The 24178-nt window shown below is 58.6% G+C and overlaps 1 protein-coding gene across 1 annotated transcript; it reads right to left on the reverse strand.

The window, feature by feature from the left end:
* Positions 1–3756: 3756 nt before the first annotated feature.
* EPHB3 (EPH receptor B3) lies at positions 3757–22371 on the reverse strand. The gene is made up of 16 exons (XM_040621493.1): positions 22357–22371; positions 14008–14072; positions 12179–12851; positions 9720–9875; positions 8592–8942; positions 8296–8420; positions 7958–8117; positions 7769–7877; positions 7367–7419; positions 6160–6282; positions 5782–6029; positions 5059–5274; positions 4817–4966; positions 4531–4724; positions 4063–4218; positions 3757–3957 (listed from the first exon to the last, which is right to left on the reverse strand). Exons 2-16 carry the CDS (start codon positions 14062–14064, stop codon positions 3849–3851), a joined length of 2880 nt encoding a protein of 959 aa, XP_040477427.1. The 5' UTR covers positions 14065–14072; positions 22357–22371; the 3' UTR covers positions 3757–3848.
* Positions 22372–24178: the final 1807 nt, after the last annotated feature.

Raw genomic sequence — 24178 nt, forward strand, 5'->3', positions numbered from 1 at the left:
ATTCAGCATCTTCCTATCTTTTCCTATATTTTATTTAAACTTCTAATTTTAACTTTTATTTAAACTACTAATAAATATACTAGCTGATATTTTTTAGTATGTCTTATGATCTTGGCACACCCTTTACATTTATTCACTGATTGAATGTTCGTAACAATCTCATGAAGTTGGAATGATTACCTTTTTATAGGTGAGGGCACTGAGGCACAGAGAAGTCAACCTGCCCAAGGTCACAGACTAGGAAGCCAGGCTTTGACTCTAAATCTGCACCCCTTCCCCCTGCACTACCCCCCAGTCACCCCAGATTTCCAGGTTTAATTCACCGTCTGGCCACGCAGGCTTAGATCTAAGGGCTGCTGTGCAGTCCCTCTCCCTGGGGCCACCCCCAGGGAGGAGGGGGGATACTGTCCAGGACTGATTACGGCCTAGAGCAGCTGACTTTCCCTAACTGTCTGTACTCTCTGAGTTTAGGCACAATGAGGGGCATGAAATGGGTCCTTTGGGGCTGCAACTGCCCCTCTGGGGCAAATGGGATAAAGGAGGTTTGCCAGAACTGCCCCTCCCCCAGCCTCAGTACTACCCCCCCCATCCCCCACTGGCTTCCCTCTCTAAGCACTAACTTGGAAGATCTAATTTTCTGTCCCCAGGAGTGTGTAATTAAGACTGGGCAGATTAAGACCTCACTACCTCTCATTCCTTATCTGCCCCCAAAAAGCCAGACCCCTCCTGAGTACCCTCATTCTTTCTCTGCACTAACCACTCCCCACCCCTCCTTGCACTCCTGCTCAGAGGTCTTCAGGTCTCATCCCACCCTCCCCACCCCGTGAGACACAGGTTAGCTGAGTTAGGCCGCCCAGGTAGGAATGCACCAAAGCAGGTGCCTTCAAGAAGGGCGTTTAGCGCTTTCTGGTCTTTGCATCCCCTCCCCCACCTCTTCTCAGTCATGGAAGCTCTAGCCTGTGTAGGTTGGGTGGTTGGGGCGGGAGGACGTGTGAATCTGTGAACCTGAATAAAGGAGGTGACCTGGGGACCTGCTGTGGGTATGGCTTAGGTAAGTGTAGTGTGCCCCTGTCTGCTGTTCTGGTGGGTGAGGGAAAGGAGAGGGACGTGCATGCGAGGGAGTACAAATCTGAACACGCTTGGAGGGAGGTATGTGCGGCGAGCTGCACAGGGCACATCCAACGGAATACCTTACCTACCCCGGATTCCTGGATTCAGGACATCCCTCGAAATCTTCCGCCTGGGCGGGCACACACCAAGTGCCCCTTCTGTGCGGCTTCTGGCCCCCACTCCTCCGTTGGCGCGCAACGTGCACCATCCGGGCTCCTCGCGGACCCAGTAGGGGGCGGTACCTTACCTCTTCGGGCGGAGCCCCCACCCCAGACTCCCGCTAAGACTGTTAAAGCGACGGGTAGAGCGGGTGGGGCGCTGAGGGGGTCAGTCCAGGAGACACGGGCCACGGGCCCTCCCTCACCTCGGAGCCTCGGGAGCGGGAAGTGGACACTTAAGCAGGCGCTTGGAGCGCCCCTCCTCTTTATCTGAACCCTCAGCCCGGGAATGCGGCGCGGAGTGTGCAGGACGCCACTTAGCACCGCGTCCCCTCCCCTGGCCGCCCGCGACACCTCGCGCCGTTGACAGCTCCGGCGCCTGGGCCCAAGGCGACCTCGGACCCCCCGCACCGTCCCCCCCCCAAGTCCCCAGCCAGGGCTGGAGGAGCTCCGTGCCCAGCCCCCTCCCGATTCCCCCACCCACCCCCGGGGACGCCGCGGGCCTAGCCTGGCGGGGCGCCCCTCCCCCGGGCCAGCCGCTGCTGCGCGGCGCTCGGCTCCGTGGGGGGAATACTAAGGAGCGGGCGCGGCGGGAACAGCGGGGCGCGGGGGCGCGCAGCCGGGGAGCCGGCCGGGAGTCCGCCCCGCGCGCCGCCGCTCCCCTGCCCCCGCTCCCTGCTCGCCTGCAGCCGCCCAGGCAATGCACGAAGCCGCCGCCTCCCGCCTCACAGGCCTGCCCCACTGCGCCTCTAGTAGCTGTCCCCTGCCTCCGGGCCTGTGGCTGCGCCAACCCCGGGCCACCTCCCCACTGAGAACTCTGCACTGCCAGGAGACGTCCGGGAGATGTTCTCGAGACGCGAACCCCGAGATCGACGAGACTTTGTCCACGCCCCTCCCCCTACCGGGTCCGGCCAAGACCCTCTAATTCAGGGTATGCGGCTACTTTGGAAACACGTTCCACGTCCAGAAAAGGTTTACTGCCTGGAGGGTCCCTCCTGACACAGGGAAAAAGGACTGCACTTGCCCCCCCCATCCAGTTTCTGTATCCAAGGGGCCTCTGAGCGCCCCCCCACGATTTCTTCTTTGACATTTCCAGAAGCTGTTTTCCTAATCCTCTTCCTGGTTCTTGTTATTTATCCTCTGAACCTTTCAAGTGTACAGGCAGTCTCTGGGTGGGAATCCCAGCCCCAGGCCTCACTTACTGGCTCAGCGACTTTGGGCAAGTGACTTAACCTCTCCCTTTCCTCCTCCGTAAAACAGAGATAAAAATACTTCCGTTCCTGGCTGGTCGTTGTGAGATTAAATAAGATCCATGTATAAATGGAGCGCTTTAGCCCAGCGCCTGGAGCATAGTAAGCGCTCAGAAAAGAGCAGCCGCACTTCCGGGCTGATGCTTGCTGAAAGGAGCTAGCCTCTGCATCTGAACACCGGTGTAGGCTCTTGCCCTCTGTGTCCCAAGGTCACTTGGCCCCTACACCTTCAGCTCCCTCAGAGACAATGAGTGTGAAAGGACTCTGTAAAACAGCAGCGACTGAGAAGTGTCTGCCCTGACCCCAGGAACACCTGGGCCTTGGAAGGAAGGCACTCTGGGGCAGTTTGCTCTCCTGCTACTCTGCCTACTTCCCAGCAATTAGATGCAATAAGGCTGAAGCACAAAAGGGAAGGTGAGCCTAGAAAGGCCTGGATCTGGTCTTCCAAAGACTCCAGGGGAATTCTGAAGAGGGCTGGCACTGAGGGACTGTGATTCTGAGGGCATGCGGGAATTCCGCCTCGGGAGGTGCAAAGAGAAGGGGCAAGAGAATCTTCTTATTGCCTTTATTCCGTCGACGGCCCAGCTCACCCCACTGCAGGGCACAGGGCCAAGCTTTTACACGCTCACCCATGCTCTCTGTGCAGGCCAGTGCGTGCACAGACACACACACACACACACACACACACAAACACACTCACATACACATCCAAACTCTGGCTCTGAGAGTCAGTCTCTGGGGGCAAGGGGCTACTCCTCAGCCTGCCCCTGCCTGCCCTTTTATGACAGCACCAAGGGTGGGGGTGGGGCAGGGCCCTCAGCCCCCAGAACAAGTCCCTGTGCAAACTGGAGGTGCCAGCTGGCTTCAGGATGGGGTGTCACATTTCCCCATTCCCGGAATCCCCTCCTCCAGTTCCTGAGGGAGGGACTACTCTGCCTACCTGGGGGGCCAGACCCCTGCCAGGGCTGGGCCCTATAGAACCCAGGCTTTTTCTCCACCTGACCCTGCCAGGACCTCCAGCACTGAAGAACAGGGAAGTCTGAGGTGGTGGGGATCCCCCACTGGAGAGCAGGAAGGCCTGGGCCCTGAGGGGCTTGGGGAGGGGTCATCACCCCCTCTCCTAATCCATCTTCAATATGAAGAGGTTTGGGGCACACTTCCTGGGGAGGGAGCACAGGCCTGGAGGAGAAGTCCCAGTTTGGGCCTTCCCCAAACTTCCATCTTCTGGGCCACAGCCTAAGGCCAGGCATCCAAAAGTCCAAAAGTCCAGCCGGCTGGTCAGAGTCCCTGCACAGTCCTTGGGGGGCACCCACCCAGTGGGAGTCAGGTGTCAGACCTGCACGGGCAGCGTCTGGTTCATCTGCAGCCGCATGTCCTGGATACTGCTAAGGATCTTCTTCTGATGGCCAGCCAAGGTGACCCCGATCCGGAGCAGGTCTCTGCGGATGGACCAAGGGCAGGGTCAGTCCCTCCCCTCCTGCCCACCACTCTGGGCCCTGCTCAGGGTCCCCAGCCCTGCCCCTCCAAATCTGAGGCACACTCACTCTGCAGTCATCTGAGCCACCAGGTCAAAGGTCGCAAACCCTGCGCTGACAAAGCTCTCCTTGTACCGCCCCATCTTGATGGCATCTAGCCAGTCACCAACTGTCGTGAAGGTCGTGTAATCCGGGACCGTGCGGTCCAGGAGGGGCTGTGACATGCTGTGGGGAGAAGAGAGAGACTCGGTGAATCTTAACGGCAAGGGAAGCAGGGGTAGGGCTGCTGGCCCAAGAGCAGAGTGGGAACATGGGGCGCCTGGGTGGCTCAGTCGGTTAAGTGTCCGACTCTTGATTTCGGCTCAGGTCATGATCTCGGGGTGGTGGGGTCGAATCCTATGTCGGCCTCTGTGATCAGCAGGGAGTCTGTTTGGGCTTCTCTTTCTCCTTCTCCCTCTGCCCCTGCTCACGTGCCCCCCCCCCAATAAATAAATAAATCTTCAGAAGCAGAGTGGGAACAGAGGCAGAGATACTGACCCGGACTGGGCACTGGCGATGACCTTGAGGCTGGCAGCATTGCGGATGAGCTTGTCCAGGGTGTTGACAATCTGGGAGAATTTGGGCCTGAGGTTGCGGTCCCGCACCCAGCAGTCCAGCATGAGCTGGTGCAGTGCTGTGGGGCAGTCCATGGGTGGGGGCAGCCGGTAATCCTGCTCTACGGCATTGATGACCTGAGGAGAGAACAGAGAAGCCTGGAATGAGCCACCACTCTGCTTCCCAGCTGACTCCCACCCACCTGGCCACTCTGGCTGGCCCCACTCACATCCTGGTTGCTCATGTCCCAGTAGGGTCGCTCTCCATAGCTCATGACCTCCCACATGACGATTCCATAGCTCCAGACATCACTAGCAGAGGTGAACTTCCGGTAGGCTATGGCCTCGGGGGCAGTCCAGCGGATGGGGATCTTCCCGCCCTGGTGGGGGGGGCAGACGCCCTTCACCCTATGACTCGAGCCCCTGCCTGGTTGGCCCCGCCCCCGGTCTCCCTCCCAGCTGCTTCCTGTACCAGGGAGCTGGTGTAGGTAGGATCAGAGGGATCATCCTCCAGGAAGCGGGAGAGGCCGAAGTCTGAGACTTTGCAGACCAGGTTGCTGTTGACAAGAATGTTGCGGGCAGCCAGGTCTCGGTGCACGTAGTTCATCTCGGATAGGTATTTCATGCCAGCGGCAATGCCCCGCAACATGCCCACCAGCTGGATGACCGTGAACTGTCCGTCGTTGAGCTGGAGGCAACGAGCAGGCTCAGGTGGGCCCATCACCTCCCTACTGGCCCAGGGCCCACCCAAGACCTTCCTGCCCGCCCACCTGTGCTTCCACCTACTCTCTCTGAGTCCTTGGAGACCATGCCTCACCCATGCCTGTGACTATGTGCAGAGTGCACTGAGTGTAAGCGGCCCACTGTGGGGCAGGTATCTGTATACAACATCCCAGTGAACCCCGGTGAGGATCCAAATAGTTCTTACCACTCTCATGTTACAACCAAGGCAGCTCAGACTCAGAGAGGGTAAGTAAAGCCTGAGGTCACACAGGCAATAGAGGGCAGAGTCGGGATGAGAACTTCGGTCTTTCTGGCTCTGAGCACCTGGCTGGTTTTCCTGCCCCAGGCCACCTCAGTAAGTATTTGTAGACTTGAAGAGGGTAGGGTCTGTCTGACCTTGTGGGAGGGGGTGGTCTGCCCAATGCAGCTCTCTGGGGTAGGGGAGGGAGAGGGGCTAGGGGCTGGCTCTTACCCGGAGGAAGGAGTCCAGGGCACAGTTCTCCATGAACTCGGTGAGAATCATGACTGGCCGACTTTTAGTGACCACGCCCTCCAGTCGGATTATGTTGGGGTGGTCAAACTGGCCCATGATGGAGGCCTCACTGAGGAAGTCCCGCCGCTGCCTCTCCGTGTAGCCCACCTTCAGTGTCTTGATGGCCACAAACACCTCCCTGCGGCCTGGCTGCTTCAGCCGACCCCGGCACACTTCCCCAAATTCCCCTGCAGGGCAGAAGGCACAGGTAGGAAGTGGCTTCTGGGATTGGCCCTGTACCCAGTGCATGCTGGCCCCCTCCTGGGGTAACACCCCCTTCCCCCCCACCTCCTCCCCATTGTGCCCTAGGGGACTCACCAGCTCCAATCACCTCCTCGATCTTGACACAGGATACATCGATTTCCTTGGCAAACTCCCGCACAGCCTCATTAGGGTCCTCATAGGTAAAAGGGTCAATATAAACCTTCATTCCAGGAGCAACTAGAGGAAGAAAAGGCAGGGATGAGAGGGGCCAGCTCTTTGGCCTAGGGTGGGGGACAGTGAGGGAACTCCTCAGGCCGCGTCCTCAGGCCCAGCATGCTGTCCCCCCACCCCCGCCATCCCTGATGGGAGCACATTTTGCACCCTCCCTCCTAAGTCTGCTCCATATCCCTCCCTGCTGGAGTCCCAGCTTGCCCCTTCCCCACCCCCTCACCGTTCCCTCCATGAGAACTAGTGACCATAAAGGCTAGACACGCAGGATTCTTATTCTTCTTTCTCCCTCATCTCTCGTCATGTCAAAACATCTCTCAGATTCATCCCTCCCCTCATTCCCACTGCCCCTGACCTTCTCCAGGCCTTCAACACTCAGACTATTGCAATAGTCTCCCAGCTGGGCTCTCTGCCTCTGGACTTTTCCCACCAAACTATCCTGCATACCTGTCTCCCTAAAACAATACTCACATTGTATTACTCCCCAGCTTGAGAGCCTTTCGGATTACCTATGGTGGAGTCAAGTCCAAACTCCTCTGCCTGTCTTTCACGACCCTCTAAGGACTGGCCACAACTACCCAGCCTTGCTCCCCGGCAGCTGTCAAACCAGTCTTCTCACTGCCCCCACAGTTGGGCACTCTCCCCACCCCACCCACTACCTTCCAGAGGCTCTTCTAGCCAGGAATGCTCTCCCCCCACCTCTCTAAACCATGCTCAACCGGCCTGGCTCAGCTCAGCCCAAGGCCACCTCCTCCAGGAAGCCTTCCCCTTTTCTGAACTCTTACTGCCCTTTGTAACAGGAACACCCAGCTTAACACTAAACTGTTCTCTCATCTTTTCTGTGTGTGCATATCTTGTCTTTCTCCTAGGATTAGCTGCCTTTGAGAGGGGTCGCTTCTCATGCTTGTCTGGGGCTAGCAGGAGGGAGGCAGGGGCTCAGGAAATGGCACTTTAGTGGAAGCAGGAGGGGCTATCGGGACAGGAGTACAAGGGATGAAATCCCAGGCGGCGAAAAGGATATCTCCAAGCCATGCAGGGACCAAGGGAACTTTGGAGGGGGGCGGGCAGGGTCAGGATGAAGAGACAAACTCACTGTATTGCTGCAGCTTCTCTGTGTACTCCGAGTCAGAGCCGTGCCGCTGCTTCCTGGAGGGGGCAGGGTGGAGGTGCGGCCTGAGACAAGCCCGACAGCTCCCTCTGTTCAGGGGACACTCGGGCTCACAGGAGGGGCAGGGTGCACCGGGCATGGCCTGGTGCCTGGTCCCACAGGTAGTGGTAACAGCAGTTACTGCGTCTCTGTGCAAGGGGCTCAGTGGACTCGGTCCCTGAGGCGATCTGCCAGGGGACAGGCAGGCGATAGGATGAGGCCGGGGGTGTGGACTAGAGACGCGTTGGCAGCGGGTAGAGCCTGGGCCCACCAAAGGCCTCTGGGGCATGTGGGCTGCTCCAGGGAAACTCTCGCCAGCCCGTGGAAGCAAGCCGGGCCTGGGAGTACCTGAGGCAGACGACAGCGATGACCACGACAGCCACCACGAAGACAAGCCCGGCTGTGGCAGAACCCACGATGAGGGGAAGCTGCTCCTGGAGCTGCTGGGCACCCGAGCCTGGAGACCGGGAGGGGACTGGTTGAGCGGAGGGACGGAAAGTCTGAGGGGAGCGGGCACAGGGGCAGTGGGCTGCATACCTCTCTCGCTTGTGGTCTCAAACTCAGCTGGACGGCTGTACTGCCCATAGCCGGCTACGGTGCGGGCCCGGACCTGGACCACATAGCGGGCGTCCGGCCGCAGCCCGTCCAGCTGCACCGAGTTCTTCTGGCTGGTCACCGTGGAGGCAATGCCCTCACTCTGCAACACCAGGAGAAATGAGGCACCTCAGTGGCCCTGGGGCCCATCAGCCCCTGCCACCCCCCAGGGCCCACCTGTGGCCGCCTCCGTACCCAAGACCTTGCCCCCAAGGGCCCCTGACACTATCTGGGGTCATCTTCTCACCCCAAAGCCTCCTCCTGCCCCTCAAGGCTCTGACCTTCTCAAAGTACTTCATCTCGTAGTCCAGGATGACTCCATTGGGCCGCTCTGGGGGTGCCCAGGACAGGGTCAGGCTGCTGCCTGAGCTGCTGTGCAGATGTAATGTAGGCACTTCGGACGGGGCTGGGGGGAGATGGGGGCGGGGGCTCACAACGGGCTCCTCGGGCCCTGGCATCCTTCCCAAGGACCCGGTTCCCAGGGGACCCCTGGTGGTCCACTGGCAGGCCCCGGGCAACCGAAGCTCTGTGTGGGAGAAAATGACCCAGGCCCTACCCACCAGCGTCCCCTCCTCACCAGCCTGGTTGGTGGTGATATTCACAGCCGCATAGCGGGGGGGCAGAGGGCTCTTGCCCGAGACACCGTTGACTGCCTGCACCTCAAAGGTGTAGCGCGTGTGGGCCAGCAGGTGGCTGATGTGGACCCGGCGTTCTGTCAGGCCCAGCTGCCGAGGCACAAACTCCACATTGTCATCACAGCGAGAGCAGGTGGAGGCGCCCCCGGCCCCAGGGCCCCCGTGGCACTTCTTGCAGATGACGTTGTATAGGAGGTCGTCCCGGCCACCCAGGTCCCGGGGCTCGCTCCACTCGAGGATCAGTGAGGTCTCATTCACATTGGAGATCACACCCCGGGGGGGAGATGGCACCGCTGCAGGGAAGGTGGAGGGAGAGGGCAGTGAGCTAGGGCCCCAACACCTCCCTTCTATCCAGAGTTTCTGCGTGCTGCAATCAACTTCCTACCGCCTTGCTCTTGTCCCTGCTTTAACAAGCAGAATAGCTTTCCTACACTTCTCCACCAGGAAGACTCTAGTTAGCCTTCAAGGCTCAACAGGAGATGTCACCACCTCTTGGAAGTCTTCCTTGATCCTTTTCCTTCCTGTCCTCTGTACCCCCATAACACAATTCCTGGGCATCCTTCCAGCCCAGCACTTAGCACCTTGTATGCTCATTATCTATTTTCACAACTGTTTCTCCCACCAGGTTGCAAGCTCCTTTAGGACAGTGACTATCTTATTCTCCTCCACATCCCTGGCACCTGGCACAACGCCTGGCACCAAAGTCCAGAGCAGGGAGAAGGCAGGGCACTAGGCTGCCCCAAGGACGTGAGGCCCCTCTACAGTTGGGGTTCGGCCAGGAGAAGAGCAGTTCTACACGGCGGAAGGAGTGAGGGGCTAGCGGCCCCAGTGGCTCCGGATGCCTGGCAAGGAGCTAGTAGGCGCTTACTCAATGCTGGTGGAAAGGCTGAGCGGCTGACCTAGATTCTGGCTCGGAGCCAGTCACTTTTCAGCTGTGCCATGCTGCACACAACGTCGAACCTCCCCAAGCCTCAGTTTCCCTGGCTGGAAAGTGGCTATTCATAGCGACCGTCTCAGTGCCCCAAGGGGAGGCCTGGAGTGGGGCCGAACAAGGCCACGAGTGTACTTACTGGTACAGGCGCTGTCTGCAGAGTCCGAATCCGCACGGTAGAAGTTACTGTGGCAGGTGCAGATGCTGGCAGCCGGCGAGCTGGTGCGGCTGTTGGGGGGGCAGGGGAGGCAGGGCCCCTCTCCCTGCTTTGCCTTGTAACTCCCAGGGGGACAGGCTGCAGGGGAGAAGACGATGGACATGCTCTTCAGATCTGTGAGAATCTGGCCCTCTCCCAGCACAGGTCTTGGCCCCTCCAACTCCTAGACTGTGGGGGCTCTGCTGGGATTGCCTAACTCCAGTGCAGCTACAAAAGGCCCTTTTGCCCCGTGGAAACCCCACGTCAGCGGATTCCTCCCCGCCCCGGCCCCCCACCCCTCCCTGGGGGCCTCACGGGTGAAGACGTCAGCCCCATCACCTGGGCAGCCTGGGCTTGTCGAGGCAGGGAAGGGAGTGAGAAGGAAGAGGAGGGGTGGGGAAGAGACCACTGGCAGGCTGGCAGCAACCTCTGCTCTGCCAGGATGCCCCTGCCCCCTCCCTGAAACTTGAGGAAAATCACTCCTCGTACCCTCATGGCCACCCCAGAACAGCCAGAGGTGGGGCCTTGCTCCCAGGACCCGCCGCTCTCCCCACCCACCAGGAGCAGGGCAGCAGCTCCTTCCTGCCCTTGGGTAGGGGTGGAGGCTGAAGAGGGGTGAGAAAAAGAGAAAAAGATGGCAGGCAGGAAGGCTGGGGTCACCAGGAGTTCAGAGGCCTCAAAGCATCCACAAGGGGCACCCCAGGCCCCAAAGCGAGCCCAGAGCTGGGTGCCTAAACATTCCTTCTCAGTTTCTTCTCTTGCCATCTACCCTGGGGCTCCTGGGCCTGGGCTATAGGATTCTGCGTATCTATGACAGCCGTATAATTTATTATTCAAACCGGAATATTTTGAGAGTGAAAGGGGCCGCTAGTAATAATCATGCTATGATGAGCATAAGCCAGGACCGCCCCAGACACATGAAAGCATATGGTCACTCTGTCCATACATGACTGCCCCTGGGGCGGTCATCCAGAGTGCGGAACACCCAGAGTTGGGGCTACCTCTTCTCTGGGGTCTAATCTCCCCTCACTAAGGTGATATCCACCCCCCCCAGCTCTTTTGAGCCAGTGGGGGAGGGGGCAGAGGCCAGGCCAGGCTGGTTGCTATGGGAACCAGCATGCATTTCCTGCCAGGGACCTGCAGAGTGTTAGCCCCTCTTCAGGCTGTCAGGCTCATCACCCCCACCCCCTTTCTCCACTTAGGAAGAGGAAGTCTGGGGCAGGTTCCCATAGAGAAGTGGAGAGGGGCCGGGCAAGGCACTATTCACCTTGCCATGACAGCACCCAACACGGGGCCTCCCAGCCCCCTCACACCTCGGCCTGTGCTAAGAGCCAGCCCCCACCCCTCAGAGTTACAGGCTGCAAGTGCCAGGGCAGAAGGGACAGAAGGCAAGGCCCTTAGCATCTTGCCCTGCATGGCAGAGCACTGGACAAGGCTGTAGCCACAGCTCCCACATTTCCAGCTGTGACATCCTGAGTATTGTTGTTCTCGGAGCCTCCATTTCTTTACTGGCAAAATAGAGGAAGATAACTGGAATCTACCTTACAAGACTGGGATGAGGCTCAAATGAGAACCCTTCGTGAATGGGTTTTATAGCTGGAAGACTAGTACACTGTAAGGACTTAGGAGTCTTGGCAAGCCACCACGGACAAGCCTCCTAGCCTCTCCTGTATGAAATAAGGACAAGAGAATCCCTGTCCCCCACGCAGCCCCAGGCTCCTGAGAGAGTCATGGCTAACACTTAGATGGTTTCTGTGTTGCCATGTGCCAGGCACTGTTCCCAGGGCTTCACATGCATCGACACACTCAAGCCCACTACGAGTCCACAGAGGAAGCACTACTATTGGCCCCATCCTGCACATGAGGAAACCGAGGCTCAAAGAGTTAAGTAACTCGCCCAAGGTCCCACAGGTGCTAAGTGACAGAGTTAGGACTCAGACTTCAGGGACTGGGCCCCTGACCTCTGTGCTGAAAACACCGCCTCTCGAAGAGCAGATGAGACTCCACGGTGAAAGGGCCAAGCGTGAGTGCCCACAGCCCCTGACCCCACAGCTCTGGGGCCCCGCTAGTACTTCCAGGGTGGAGCGTCCACTTGCGGCCAAACAAAGCAGGCATCTCTGCTGGCTTCCTGACTCTCTGATCAGGGGCCTCCTTACCAAGGATTCTTCGTGTTTCTCTACCTGGCTCTTTAGTTTCTTTTTTTCTCTTATGATTCTGGTGCGTCTCCTCATTTTCTCTCCTTTCCCTCCCTCCTGCGGCACACTCTATGCACTTGATACCCCTCTTCCCTTTCGTCCCTCTGTCTCAGACCTGAGGCCAGAGCGCCTTCACTGGCAGGTAAGAGGCAGTAGGACTTTGGCCCAAGTGCTCCCCTCCCCACGCCCCAGCCAGTCCCCACTCACGGCGGCACTGGGACTCCTTGGCAGCTGGCTCGTGGCCGGTGGCACAGGTGCAGGCTCCCACGGGCACCATCCATTCCCCATCGCCGTTGCAGTACAGCTTGAGGGGCACGGACACCTCCACGGCATTAGCGATGCAGGTGCCGGGGGCGATGACCAGAGAGGTGGGCTCAGCCCCCGTGAGGGTCTCGGGGAAAAGCGCGAAGCCCGCGGTGGTGGATGCACACTTCTTGTAGAAGGCACGCACAGAGATGAGCGACATGCAGGCACCCTGGTCCTGGAAGGCCAAGTAGAAACCGGCCTTGGAGAGCGGCCCGAAGCTTCGCACCTTGGTGTTGACACGGCCAGCATCAAGCCGTGAGAAGCTCTCATCAGGCGCGATGGTGTCCACCTTCACATAGGGGTTCTCCATCCAGAAGGGGGAGGAGGCCGAGGCCACGTCGCTGTCAGCCTCGTAGTAGAAGAGGTTGAAGGTCTCTTTACAGGAGCCAGGGATGTTGGGGATGCTGTTGCAGTCGCGCACGGTGAACTTGAGCTCCACGTAGACGCGCTGCACCTCTCGCCGCCAGATGAACCCCGTGCGAAGCCAGTTGTTCTGGCTCGACTCTCGCACGTTACACACCTGGTACGTGCGGATGGGGTTCATGGCCTCGTCGTAGCCGCTCACCTCTTCCCACTGTGCGCGGACCAAGTGAGAAAGACAGAATGAGCGCCGACACTTGCCAGGCGCGGACCACACGCCCAGACCCGTATTCGCTTCACAGAGATGCCTCTGTGGTATACCGGCGGAGCACGCAGACTCCATGGGTTCAAATCCCAGTCCTGGCTGTGCGACTACGGGTCGAGTCACTTAACCTCCCTGTACCACAGCTTCCCCATCGTGGCGACAATGAAGACGTATTAGAATAAATGACTTTATGAACAAAGAATTTAGAGCATTTGATAAGTATTATGGGACTATTAGATACAATATTTGTTATCTTTATGCCTCACTGTCATTGTCTACGAAATGGGGCTGATCGGACATAAATGAGACGACAGGGAATCAAATCAGTTTAATATATATAACGGGCCTGTAACCCTGTCCCGTATGGAGCAAGCATTCACTGAACGTTGGCTCTCACTACCGCATGTAACCTCCACTCCAACTCCGTGAGCAGGTACATCTGCTGCCCCCACTCTACAGAAAAGGGAGCCAAGACTCTCAAAGGTAGAGACTTGCCCAAGGTCACACAGTCAGGTCTATGAATGAGGGCCTGGAGTGCCATCCCACCCCAGAGTTTCAGAGCTCAGTGGAGTTGTGAAGGCCATCTAGGGAGGTTAATTAGGATATTTTAGAAATGTCAGAACTACAGGAATTTAACAGTTAAGAAATGGAAGCCCAGAAAAGTAAACTGCCTTGCTAAAAGTCACAGAGCAAGTCAGAGATCTGGAGCCAAGGTTTCCTCATCCCCAAGCCAGTGCCCTACTCAGGGACCCAGGAAGGAGGGAGATGGCTAGAGAAGACATGCAAAGAGTTGTCAGGCAGGAACAAGATGGCTATAGGCTGAAGGCAGGCTGAGGGGTGGGCAGAGGGAGAATGGGACAAAGATGGTGTGTGTGTGGGGAGGAGGACACCGGCAGGCCGAGGGCTGAAAGGGTGAGAAACACCCATTGGCAAAGAAGGCAGGTGACAGGTGCAGAGGATGGGAATGGAGCAGGAGGTGAAACTGATAGGCAGGGGGCAGAGGCAGCCCTTCTCCAGCCCTGGTGAGGCGAGGGGAATGGATGCTGGAGGAGGAAGTGGCGGACTTGACAACCAACACTCAGGGGAGATGGTAGGGAAGGCTTACCCCACTTTCTGGATGAGATGTCCATGCCAACTCCGACGTCACCCATTTTGTGTCCATGAGGGTTTCTGGGGAGCAACAAAAGAACAAAGGTCAGAAGCCACGCTCAGGATGGGAAGAAATAGGTTGTCCAGGAAAGGCCAGGACACCAGAGAATGATTCCCACCAAGCACCATCCCATCCCACCCCACCCCCTAAGTCCTCGAAGGTCTCAGCTACCCTCCCCTGGAGAAGACCCTGCAGCCATCCCCAGAAACGTCATAACCCCAAAGACGTGAGCCATCTAGTCGGCCAGTCGGAGGTGGGTGTCTGCTACTGACCCCAGAGGCAAAAGCCAGGGCCAGTTCACACACCTACAGGCTCGGCTAATCTCCACACAAAGGGGTAGCAGGCCCTTTATCCTGGAACAAAGGACCGTGTGCTTCAGACCCTGCTGCCCAGGCCTCCCCTGACTCCATTCCCAACACAGAGGCCCGGCTCCACACATGCCCAGGGGAATGCGAGGGCAGCTACAGGGCAGAGCCTGCTCCCACCCAGCCTCCCACTCAACCACCTCTGGGGAATGGAGCACGAATACTCTTTGATGGTGGGCTGAGGGCCACCAAGATCCAGACCAGCTCCTTGCAAGCTGTTCTGTTCTTCCCACAATCCTTGGATAAAGGTGCTGTTGATGTACCCCTTTTACAGGTGACAAAACTGAGGCCCAGATAAAGTAAATATATGACCTGAGGTAAAACTGCTAAGCCTTGGGGTGAAGGGTTGAAAAGTAGCAGACTCCACAACTAACCCCTAACAAGAGCACTCTGACTGCAGTGTAAAAGGAAGAACAGAGAAAGCCTAGAAAGCTCCTCTGTATCCTTTAAGTCTCAATCCAGCTGTCACCTCCTCCAGGAAGCCTTCCCTGAATCCCCAAATTAAGGTCAGATGCCTTCCTCTGTGCATCCAGGGCCAGGGGCTTTGTTACAGCACCGATCCTATTCCAAGCTTCAGTTTCTTATCTGTTTCCCCTTGCTCAGCCATAGGAGGGGCCCATTCACGTCTCTGACATAAACTCACTCCCTTAGGAATCAGGTTCTGGGTTCTGACTGGACAATTCTACTCTCTGAGAGGAGAGAGACGCCAACTCCTTTCTTCTAGCCTGGAAGCCAGGGCAGTCAGCAGTTCTCCCCTCTGCCATGAGCTGGAATAGGGCAGGTTGGGGCTACCCAGGAGGAGAAAGACCCAATCCCCACAGGTTCCAGGCTTATGGCCTTCACTGGTTTCCTGCAGCTGGGTCTGAGCTGGGAAGGTGGGTGAGGCAGCTGTGGTCCCAGACCCTCATGTAAGGCCAAGGGGGAGTGAGGTTCAGAGGTGGCTTGTCCCTGGAAGACCTGGCTGCAGGGTGAGCTATCCCAGCCTCATCGGTCGGTGGCCAGACAGGCCTCTCTGGGAGACAGACAGAGAGACACACACATTTGGCAGGGGGGTACGGGAGGCAAGGAGAGATGGGCAGAGGCAGGGGCCCAGAGACAGGCAGGGAGAGAGGCGGCGGGCTGCTCAGAGCTGGAAGGATTGCAGAGCCGGCTGGCTAGGACCAGACAGTGGGGTGGCCAGCTGAGGACTACAAAAGATGGTGAGGTGGAGACACAAGGAGGCCCGAGGAGACAGAGATAGAGAGGGAGGTTTCCAAGTAGCCTCTTCCCCAGCCAGCAGCCCAGAGTATTCCTGTCCCTGGAGCCAGTCGAGCCAAACGCACCCCCTCCCCCCCAAGCCAGCCAGCCAGCCAGCCAGTCCGCCTGCTTGTCTGCCCGCTGCCCGCCACCCGCCCGCCCCGAGCAGGCAGGGGCTCCCACCGCTCCCTCGAGCTGCCTCCCTCCTCCCTCTCCCTCACTTCCTTCTGCTCAGTCTGTGCCAAACCCATCTGGAACTGTTTAAACCCAAATATTCAGCCCCCTCCCCCCTCCAGCCAGATTCCTCCACAGTTTAAAACAAGCCCTGCGCTGGCTCCAGAGGATGGAGGGGAGGGAGGGGACGGTGGGGAGGGGGAGGGGAGGGGGTAGGCAGAGGTGGAGGGAGGCTCTTCATTTCTGTTTAATTTCTGGGGAGCGGGAGAGGGAGGGGGCGGGGATCAGCCCTTGGCCATCGCTCAGCCTTGGCCATCGCTCAATCTCGGCACATTTTTCCCATTAATGAGGAGAGGACTTGGATTTCGAGTCATGTGTGCCCGAGGAAGGGCTCCGGTCACCCTGGTGGGGAGGGGGCTTGCTCTCTGGGGAAGGGGAGGGGCCGCTCCCTTCAGCAAGAGGGAGACCCTGAGGTGCCTGTGTCCCAGCCTCAGGAAGGGCATGGAAGGGGGTCCCAGAATCCATCTGTCTGTGGCATTGGGAGGGACAGATCCAACCCGACAGAGCCCACCTTTCCTCTGCTATGTGTGTGCCGCACACGTGCGTGTTCACGAGCTGGGGTGAAGGCTATGAGGTACAGGAGATAAGGACAAAAGAGGACTGAGTGAGCAGTCTCCAATCTCCCCAGCTGCCAACAGCACCCCCATCCTCCCCTGCCCCCCATGTGGCTGCTGGAGGGAGACCAGAAGGCAGACAGGCACTCTCTGCTACAGGGCTCTGTCAGGCCGGAAACCCCACCGGCCCCTCCGAAGGGAGCAGGGAAGTGGACAGCAGGCCCGGGGGCTTTCGGGACTGGGGCTTCAACGCTCAGAAGTGAACCAGCACCCCTTTCAGGTTGCCAAAGGGCCACGGAGAACGGCCACGTGGCGGCAGCTGTGCGGCTCTTGCCTGTGCACAAATACACACACGCACAAGCATTCCCCAGTTCTCGGGCTGGGCTCCTTCTCTGCCACTGGGGCCAGAGAATGACAAGTCAACACATATGGTGGACAAAAACACACGGAGCCACAGCCGCCCGCAAACACACACACACACACACACACACACACAGCCACGGTCTGCCTTTTTCAGACACGCAGATGCATACGGCACAAACAGATTCGTCTCGTAGACATTCACATACAGCGAAGCTTTCCTATACACAGATCTGGTTTGCCTTAGGCAAACACTCACTCTTACGGTCTTCATGTGTGCGGATTTCCAGAGACACATGCGTGCATGGAGGGCACGCACACCGAACAGTACATTCTCCTTACACACTCAACTGCACACGATTGCCAGCCCCAAGTCACAGTCTGGAGTGTCGTGAAGTGCAAACACAAACACCAGTTTCTCCACACAGACTCGATGACGCGCTCTTACGCAGTCACACACGAGCGTCAGCGGCACACACGGATGCCCGTGGCACTCAAACGTGCCACAGGAGCACACAGACAGTGTTAATGCCAACGTCTACAGTGCGTACAAAGCCTCAGGGGTGCATTCTCCATGCACATGCAACACACACACACACACACACACACACACATTGCAAGCGTGTTCTTTCTATGAGCGGAGTCTTCAGGTGAGATGGAGGAAGGGCTAGGAGAAGGCAGTGTCTGCTAAGAAAGCCGAGGGACTGGGCCAGTCTTGGCCCAAGGTGCAGGGAGGAGCAAACCCCAGACCTGCTTCCTGTGGCTCTGGCCTAGGCAGGAGCTGTCACTGGTCACAAGGCTGGGGGTGGGGCAGGGGCATAAAGATGATTCTGGGTGTGGCTGGCTGTGGCCTCCCCAGGTACTTCCCTGCCAGCACAATGGCACTGTCCCCAGCACTGAGCCCTTGGAGAGGGGTGGCATCATGAAGAGGCTTAGCCCCAGGAGCTCTGGGCAACACTTCCATACATACGTTGGGCACCCAGCAAGAGGAGAATATCGTGGGCATCCAGCCTGTGTCTGAGGGCCTCACTGGGCGGCCCTGGTACAGCTGGGAGCCAGCCACCAATCCCGGTGAAGGCCCAAGTACACACAACCTTATGGAGCTGCCGGACGCCACGCCACAGCACCCCAGGTCCCAAGTCACACAGAGCACACTGCTCTGTGTTGGTGAGACCCAGCAAATCAAAAAACCCCAGAGACAAAAGCAAGAAGCCCAAGCTCCAGATGAGGGACTTTAAGGTGGTGGGGAAGGTCATGCACCCGGGCTGGGCCAGCAGAGTGAGCAGGGGCAGGTGGACAGAGGGGTTGAGTCCAGACAAGAAGGCGCGTAGCCCTGCCTGCAAAGAGAGGGAGAAAACCCCATGCCAGTCCTGAGTTGGTCCCCCTCCTCCTTGATGGGGTCCCCACCTCGGCCAACCAACCCAAGGCATCTGTCTCATCTTCTCCCATCTTGTCCCTACCCTGCGTGTCAGTGAGTATACCTGCGTGTACCAAGCTGCACACTCAGGGTGGTCAGCCCAAGGAGGAGGGGGACCTGGTGGTGGGGGGCTTTTGCTGTGGGACCTAGAAGAGCCTAACTCACCCTGGGCTACCTTTCCCTTTCTGTGCCCATGGACCCTTGGCCCTCGAATCTGGGATGGAGGGGAGGGGAGCATCTCAAAACAGAGAACACATTTTGTTTTCCATTCCTCCCCTCAGATCGCAGGAATTTATAATTAAATAAACCTGAGAGGGAGAAGGGAGGAGAAAGCACAGAGCAAGGAGCCCAGATGCCTGTGTTCACCCATGCCCCCACCCTCGTCCTGGCCTTGCCAGCCAGCCAGGACGTTTGGACAGCTAGCCCTTCCGTGAGGCCTCTGAGCCCTTCCCCGGGATCCCAGCCACCGTAGGTCTGGCCAGGGGTCTGGGGGCAGAAGGCAATAGGAGATCTGGGGCCAGGGCAGCCCGTGGGGCAGGGGGCCTCTCCCACCCCATCAGGTGCCCAGCTGTACCCAGGCGCCCTGCCCCCCACCTCCCCAGCTGCCCAATCCCGACAAACCAGTTTGACTCAGCACAACAGGCAGGGCTACAATTTTCAAACTATGCAGGCCTGGTGATTCAGCCTCTTCATGCTGTTTAATTAGTGTAAGGCCGGGTGGCGGAGGCCTTGCCCACGGCAGCTTAGGCTTTCGCTCCCTGCCGCGGAGGCCACCCCGGCAGCAGTTCTGGCTTAAAGGAAGGCAGTGACAGCAAACTGGTTCCCCCAAATACCTGCCACTGTCCTTCAGCGGCAGCTCTGAAGCGCCAGCTTGTGACAAACGGTGATGGGGTGGGGGGCAACTCCACAAGTGAGCCAGCCACAGAAATCCCCGGCCTGGTGTCCCCTCAGCGAGCACATCCTCGGGGGCCACGGCTGCTGCCTCAGAGAGACTCGGACTCAACATGCCTCCTTCCCTCGCCACCAGGTGCACTGCGGCGGGCGGTCCCCACCTCTCACACCTGGCAACCGCTTCTCTTTCTCAGAGGGTAGGCTCGCAGCAGACCTCCCCGTCCTATCTGAGGTGTAAGCACCCTATGGCCCAGACATCCTTCCTCATCCCACGCCTGTTCCTGGTCTGCTCACATTCCGGTTCGTGGTCCTGAAGGGGAGAAGGAGCTTGGCCTGGGGGACCGGGAATCACTACTCGTAAGGAGAGTGAGCAACAAGGTGGGCCCGTTTCCCTATGACTGAGGGTAAACCCGAGGGCAAAATCTTCGGGTGTTTGTAGGGGGAGGTAAGCAATCAGGGGGCAAGGGGAAAGGGGTTTCTTCCACCAAGGAGGACAAGCAAGGGCCCTTGCTCCATCCTCATGGAGAACTGATGAGGTCCTTGGATGCAGTCTTGGTGGACCCCAAGTGTGTAGGGAGTAGAGCAGCCAGGGGCTAGACAGCACCTAACCAGGGGATCCACGACGAAACAGTACACGCAGCTCAGGACTCTGGGCCTAAATATAATGGCTCTCAGATGCAGAGAGCCAAAAGGCTCCCCTAGGCCCAGGGCAAACCAAATCCTGGCAAAGCCAAATGGAAGGTTGGAGCAAGGAGCCTGGATCCCCTACCTGTAAAGCTTGGGAGCAGGGAGGGTCCTACCTAGCCCTGCCCAGTGGCCATAGCCCAGGACCACCAAGTCTTCCCATCTCACCCTTCAGGCTCCTGACAGGGCTGGGGGATGGGAAGGACACAGAGACAGCTGCCCCTGACCTAGCTCTCATCCCTTCCCATCGCTCCCAGAGCTGAAGGGAGATGGAAGCGGGGAGACAACTTTCTCTCCAGATCGACCTTCCCCCTGTCACTCCCCCCACCCCTTCCTCTAACCTCCCTCCAGCAGGTAAGGCACACACCAGTTTGACTTCTGCCCCTCCCCAGGGGGCAGACCCTAGGACAATGATAATAGCAGCTAATCCTTGAATAATAATGGCTGTGTGCTAAGCACCCCACACACATTAAGGACTCAATCTTCACTACAGGTCTAGGATTGTGGGTACTATCACTACCCCATCTCACAAGGAGGGAGAACAGAGTGGGTAGGCGTACTTCCGTGTGGGGGTCTCCCCAAAGCATCTCTCTTTTTCCTTTCATTGTCCCTCACACCAACTGAAACCCCAAGGTCTGAGGTGCGGCAAAAGTAAAGGAACTGGTAAAAGCCGCCCGTGGAAGGCACTGCTACTTCCTAGGGGCACCCCACACTGGCCTGGCCTCCCAGACACCACCTACCCAGTCAGGGGGTAGCCCCAGACAGAGCTGAGGGGGGAAGGAGGGACACAGTTGGGGCCCTGCTGCCCTCTCTTTCCCGTGCTGCTACTGCTCGTGGGTCCTCTGCCTCCTGGTCAGCCCCTCAGCTCTTCGGCCTGGAGGCTGGATGTCCGCTCCCAGCTATAGCCTGCTGCTGAGGGTCCCCAGATTGTGAGAGGTGAGGAGGGGAAAGAAAGGAAGGAAGGAAGGAGTAAGCCTCTTCAGGTAGCCCTCGCTCACCTGACCCAAACCACACACACCCCCCACCCCACTGTCAGCACCAGCACCCACCACATCTGACAACAAGGGCCCTGAGCCTGGCACACACACACAGCCCCATAAGCGCCTGTGCCTGTGTCGCCCTTCCCGGGCGAAGACACAGAGACGCAGACCTGGGAACTCCAACAGGCTCCCTGGCTCACACCCTTGAGGCAATCAACAACAAAGCCCCACACTGGTTTCTCATGCCTGAGATCCTATCACACACATGTGGGCGCGACCTCAGTGTGTCTGCTTGGATTTGCATGTGTCCGCCCGTGTGAATCGGTCTGTCAGCGCCGGTGGGCCCAGAGATAAAAGGGGTGGGGGTTCATAGGAACATTTTCCCATAGAGAAAACTGGAAAGCACCAGAAGATGCCTTTCTTCCAGAACTGTGCTCTTTTTTCCTTCCAACCTTTAAGTTTACCAATTGTGAACACACAAACAAACCAAGTTACACAGAATTCATATTTTTGTTCCTGTACTAAGAAAGCGACTAGATCTGCTGTTAAAGACTCCAAAAATAAGTGCTGTCTGTATTCCAATTTCCCCTAAATTTCTGGGTTGTCCTTCCCTCCACATTAAGGAAGGTTCTTTTACTTTTATTTAATGGCTCCAAAATTTCTGGAAACTCTGCGTGTGTGTATGTGTGTCTATTGTTTGTGACCAGTGTCAGCGCCTCTGTCTGCCACAGGCTCGTGTCAAGTGGCCCCATATGCATGAGCTCTCCCACCAGGGCCAACAGCACCCTGTGCACCCAAGCACAGTCGTTTGGAAGTTGGAGCTACTCCCCCGGCACCGTCTGAGTAGGTTTGACACAACCCGAGAAACTCGGCCTTTCCCACCGGCAAATGGGGCAAACCCCAGAACTTCGGGGGTTCAATGGAGACCCGAGCACTCGGACGTCCTGCCAGAGGCGGAGGCGAGCCGCAGAGCAGTGCGCACTGCCCGTGCACTCAGCACCTTGTGTGTAACCGGCGCTCCATAAACCATAAACAATAACAGGCCCCCGCCTCCCCACCCCCGCAGCCAGCCCCTGACAAAGCGGGGTGCACGCACTCACACCTCTCACAGTCAACTCCGACCGGTTCCTAACCAACGCCGCCCCCCAACCTGGGAGTCCCGCTTCTCCCCCACCCGCCACAGCCCCGCGGCGGCCTCAGACGCCCCCGCCTCGCCTGGTGGGTCGCCCACACTTCCTCGCCTCCCGGGGCCGCTGAGCGCCCCGCTTCTCCGCGGTGAGTGCGGGGTTCTCCCCCAAGAGCTCACAGCGGTGCCGTGACTTTCGGGGAAGCTCAAACCGAGTCGAGCTGCCCGAGATCCACGACCCGCGTACCGCGGGCCTCGGAGCCAGCTGGAGCCTGCGAGGCGGCTCCGGGGGCGTCCTCCCCACCCCATCCTCCGGCCCCCGGAGCGGCGCGGGCGACGGAGCCTCCTCCGACGTGCGCCCAGCCCGCATTTGACCCATCCCGCGGGTCCCCTCCGGCCTACGCTCGGGCGACCCCGGGCACAGTAAGCCTTGGACGCGCCCCCCGACGCCGCTCACCTTCCAGCGCCCGGCAGCCCGCGGGCAGCAGCAGCGGCAGGAGCAGCAGCGGAGGGAGCAGCGGCAGGAGCCCCGGCGGTGGCGGCGGCGGCGGCGGCGGCGGCGGCGGCGGCGGCGGGCGGCTCGGGCCATGGCCGGGGCGGGCTCCGGGAGCCAAGCCGGGCCGCGCCGAGCCGCGCCGCGGGCACCCGGGGAACGGTCCGCTCCGCGGGCTCCGAGGAACGCTCGCGTACGGTCCCAGGAGATCCGGGCAAGGAAAGGGTGCGATCCAGGCGGGCGGCTCTGGAACCGAGGCGGCGGCCCGAGCCTGGCGATGCCGGGGGATGCAGGCAGGTCGGACCCGCGGGAATCTGGACGGACCGGTCCAGGAGGATCCCAGGCACTGGAGAGCTCGGAGCCGGACTACTCCGGGAGGCGGGCCGGGGCGGGAGGGCGCAAGTGGTGGTAGTTCGGGGGCACAGTTATCTGGCGGTCTGCCGCGGGGCCGGCTCGGATCCGGGGCTCCGGGTGCGCGCGCCGTCCGGGGTCCGAGCAGGGATCTTGCTCCGCCGCTCACGTACTCACTTCTGCTGTCCCCAGCGCCGGCGCTGCCGCTCTGGGCGAGAGGGGCGGGACCGGCCTCCTGCCTGTCAGCACCGTGGCCCCGCCCCCAGCCGCGGGCCGCCCACTCACAGACCGCCAGGCGCGCTGGTTCGGCCTCGGGAGCTTTCTGCTGGAGTTCAGTTGGCGGCGCCTCGGTCAGGCCCACCTTCGGGGTCTCCGAAGCCTGGAGTGGGCGTGGCCAAGAAAAAGATGAATTAGATTGGGCGGAGCTATACTGTCAATCAGACTGAAACCCCGCCTCCTGTTTCCCATTGGCCATTAGTAACAGAACCTGAGTCTGAAGAGGTGCCAGTCACATACAACGAGCTGAGGGCGCCCCCCTGTGGCCCGTAGGTGCCCAGGGACGCCCCCACGTGGCTATCTTTTTTCCAGGCACCTCCATGAGTTTAGGCACTATCAAGGGGGTGCCCATGCGCAACACAATCCTGAGACTACGGCCTTCTGCTCTTTTATCCATTCATTCATTCATTCAGCCGTTCTTTGAGCATGAACTCTATTACTGCTGGTACTATCGCAATAGACAGAGGTCTGCGTTCTCTTGGAGCTAGTTCAGTGGTGGATGCAGGCATGAAGTCATCACCGCAGAGTATAATAGGTATCATTATGGAAGAAAGAGTTGCCAGAGCACATGTGAGGGGAATAGCTACGTCTGGCCCTGAGTAAATGATATTTCAGCTAAAATATGAAAGATGAGTAGTAGGTGAAAGATGTGTGTTTGGAGACAGGGTCGGGGTGGGGTGGCTGTTTCGGACACAGCAAACACACTTTGTGTGAAGTCCCAGCAGCAAGAGACACTGATATTCACTAGAGGAATCTGAAAGAAGTTCAGAATATCTTGAGTGTAGAGTTAGTTAGAGGCTGAAAGGAGGCTTAGATGTAGGTGTAGGGGGCCAGCGGAATTGTTTAGACTCACAAAGCCTTCCTGAGAGCTGGAGCTTGAAGCAGGCTTTGCGTCATCCGATTAGCTTGGCTGCCCTGGGAAGTAAGAATGGGGGAGGCAAGGGTAGAAATAGGGAGATGGAGAGGAAGCCACGCAGTAGCCAGGTAGAGGAAGGTGGTGGCTTGGACTAGGGTGGAGGCTATGGGGATGGAGAAAAGTGGGCAGGTCTAAGATGTTTTAGGAGGTAGAATTCATGAGATTTGTGACTGAGTGGTTGAGAGATATGTGGTGAATGGCGGCCCCCGCTCCCCTGCCCCGGGTTTCTGGACTAGCAATGAA

The sequence above is a fragment of the Ursus maritimus genome, unplaced genomic scaffold (genome assembly GCF_017311325.1).
Source record: "Ursus maritimus isolate PB19 unplaced genomic scaffold, ASM1731132v1 scaffold_4, whole genome shotgun sequence".
NCBI lineage: Eukaryota > Metazoa > Chordata > Mammalia > Carnivora > Ursidae > Ursus > Ursus maritimus.

Excerpts from the sequence above, each read along its gene's own strand:
- EPHB3 (XM_040621493.1), bottom strand. The coding sequence starts at position 14,064 with ATGGACACAAAATGGGTGACGTCGGAGTTGGCATGGACATCTCATCCA. Across the intron at positions 5,275-5,781 it reads CCCTGGACTCCTTCCTCCGG|CTCAACGACGGACAGTTCAC; the intron begins GTAAGAGCCAGC and ends CGTTGCCTCCAG. Across the intron at positions 4,725-4,816 it reads GGGACATGAGCAACCAGGAT|GTCATCAATGCCGTAGAGCA; the intron begins GTGAGTGGGGCC and ends TTCTCTCCTCAG.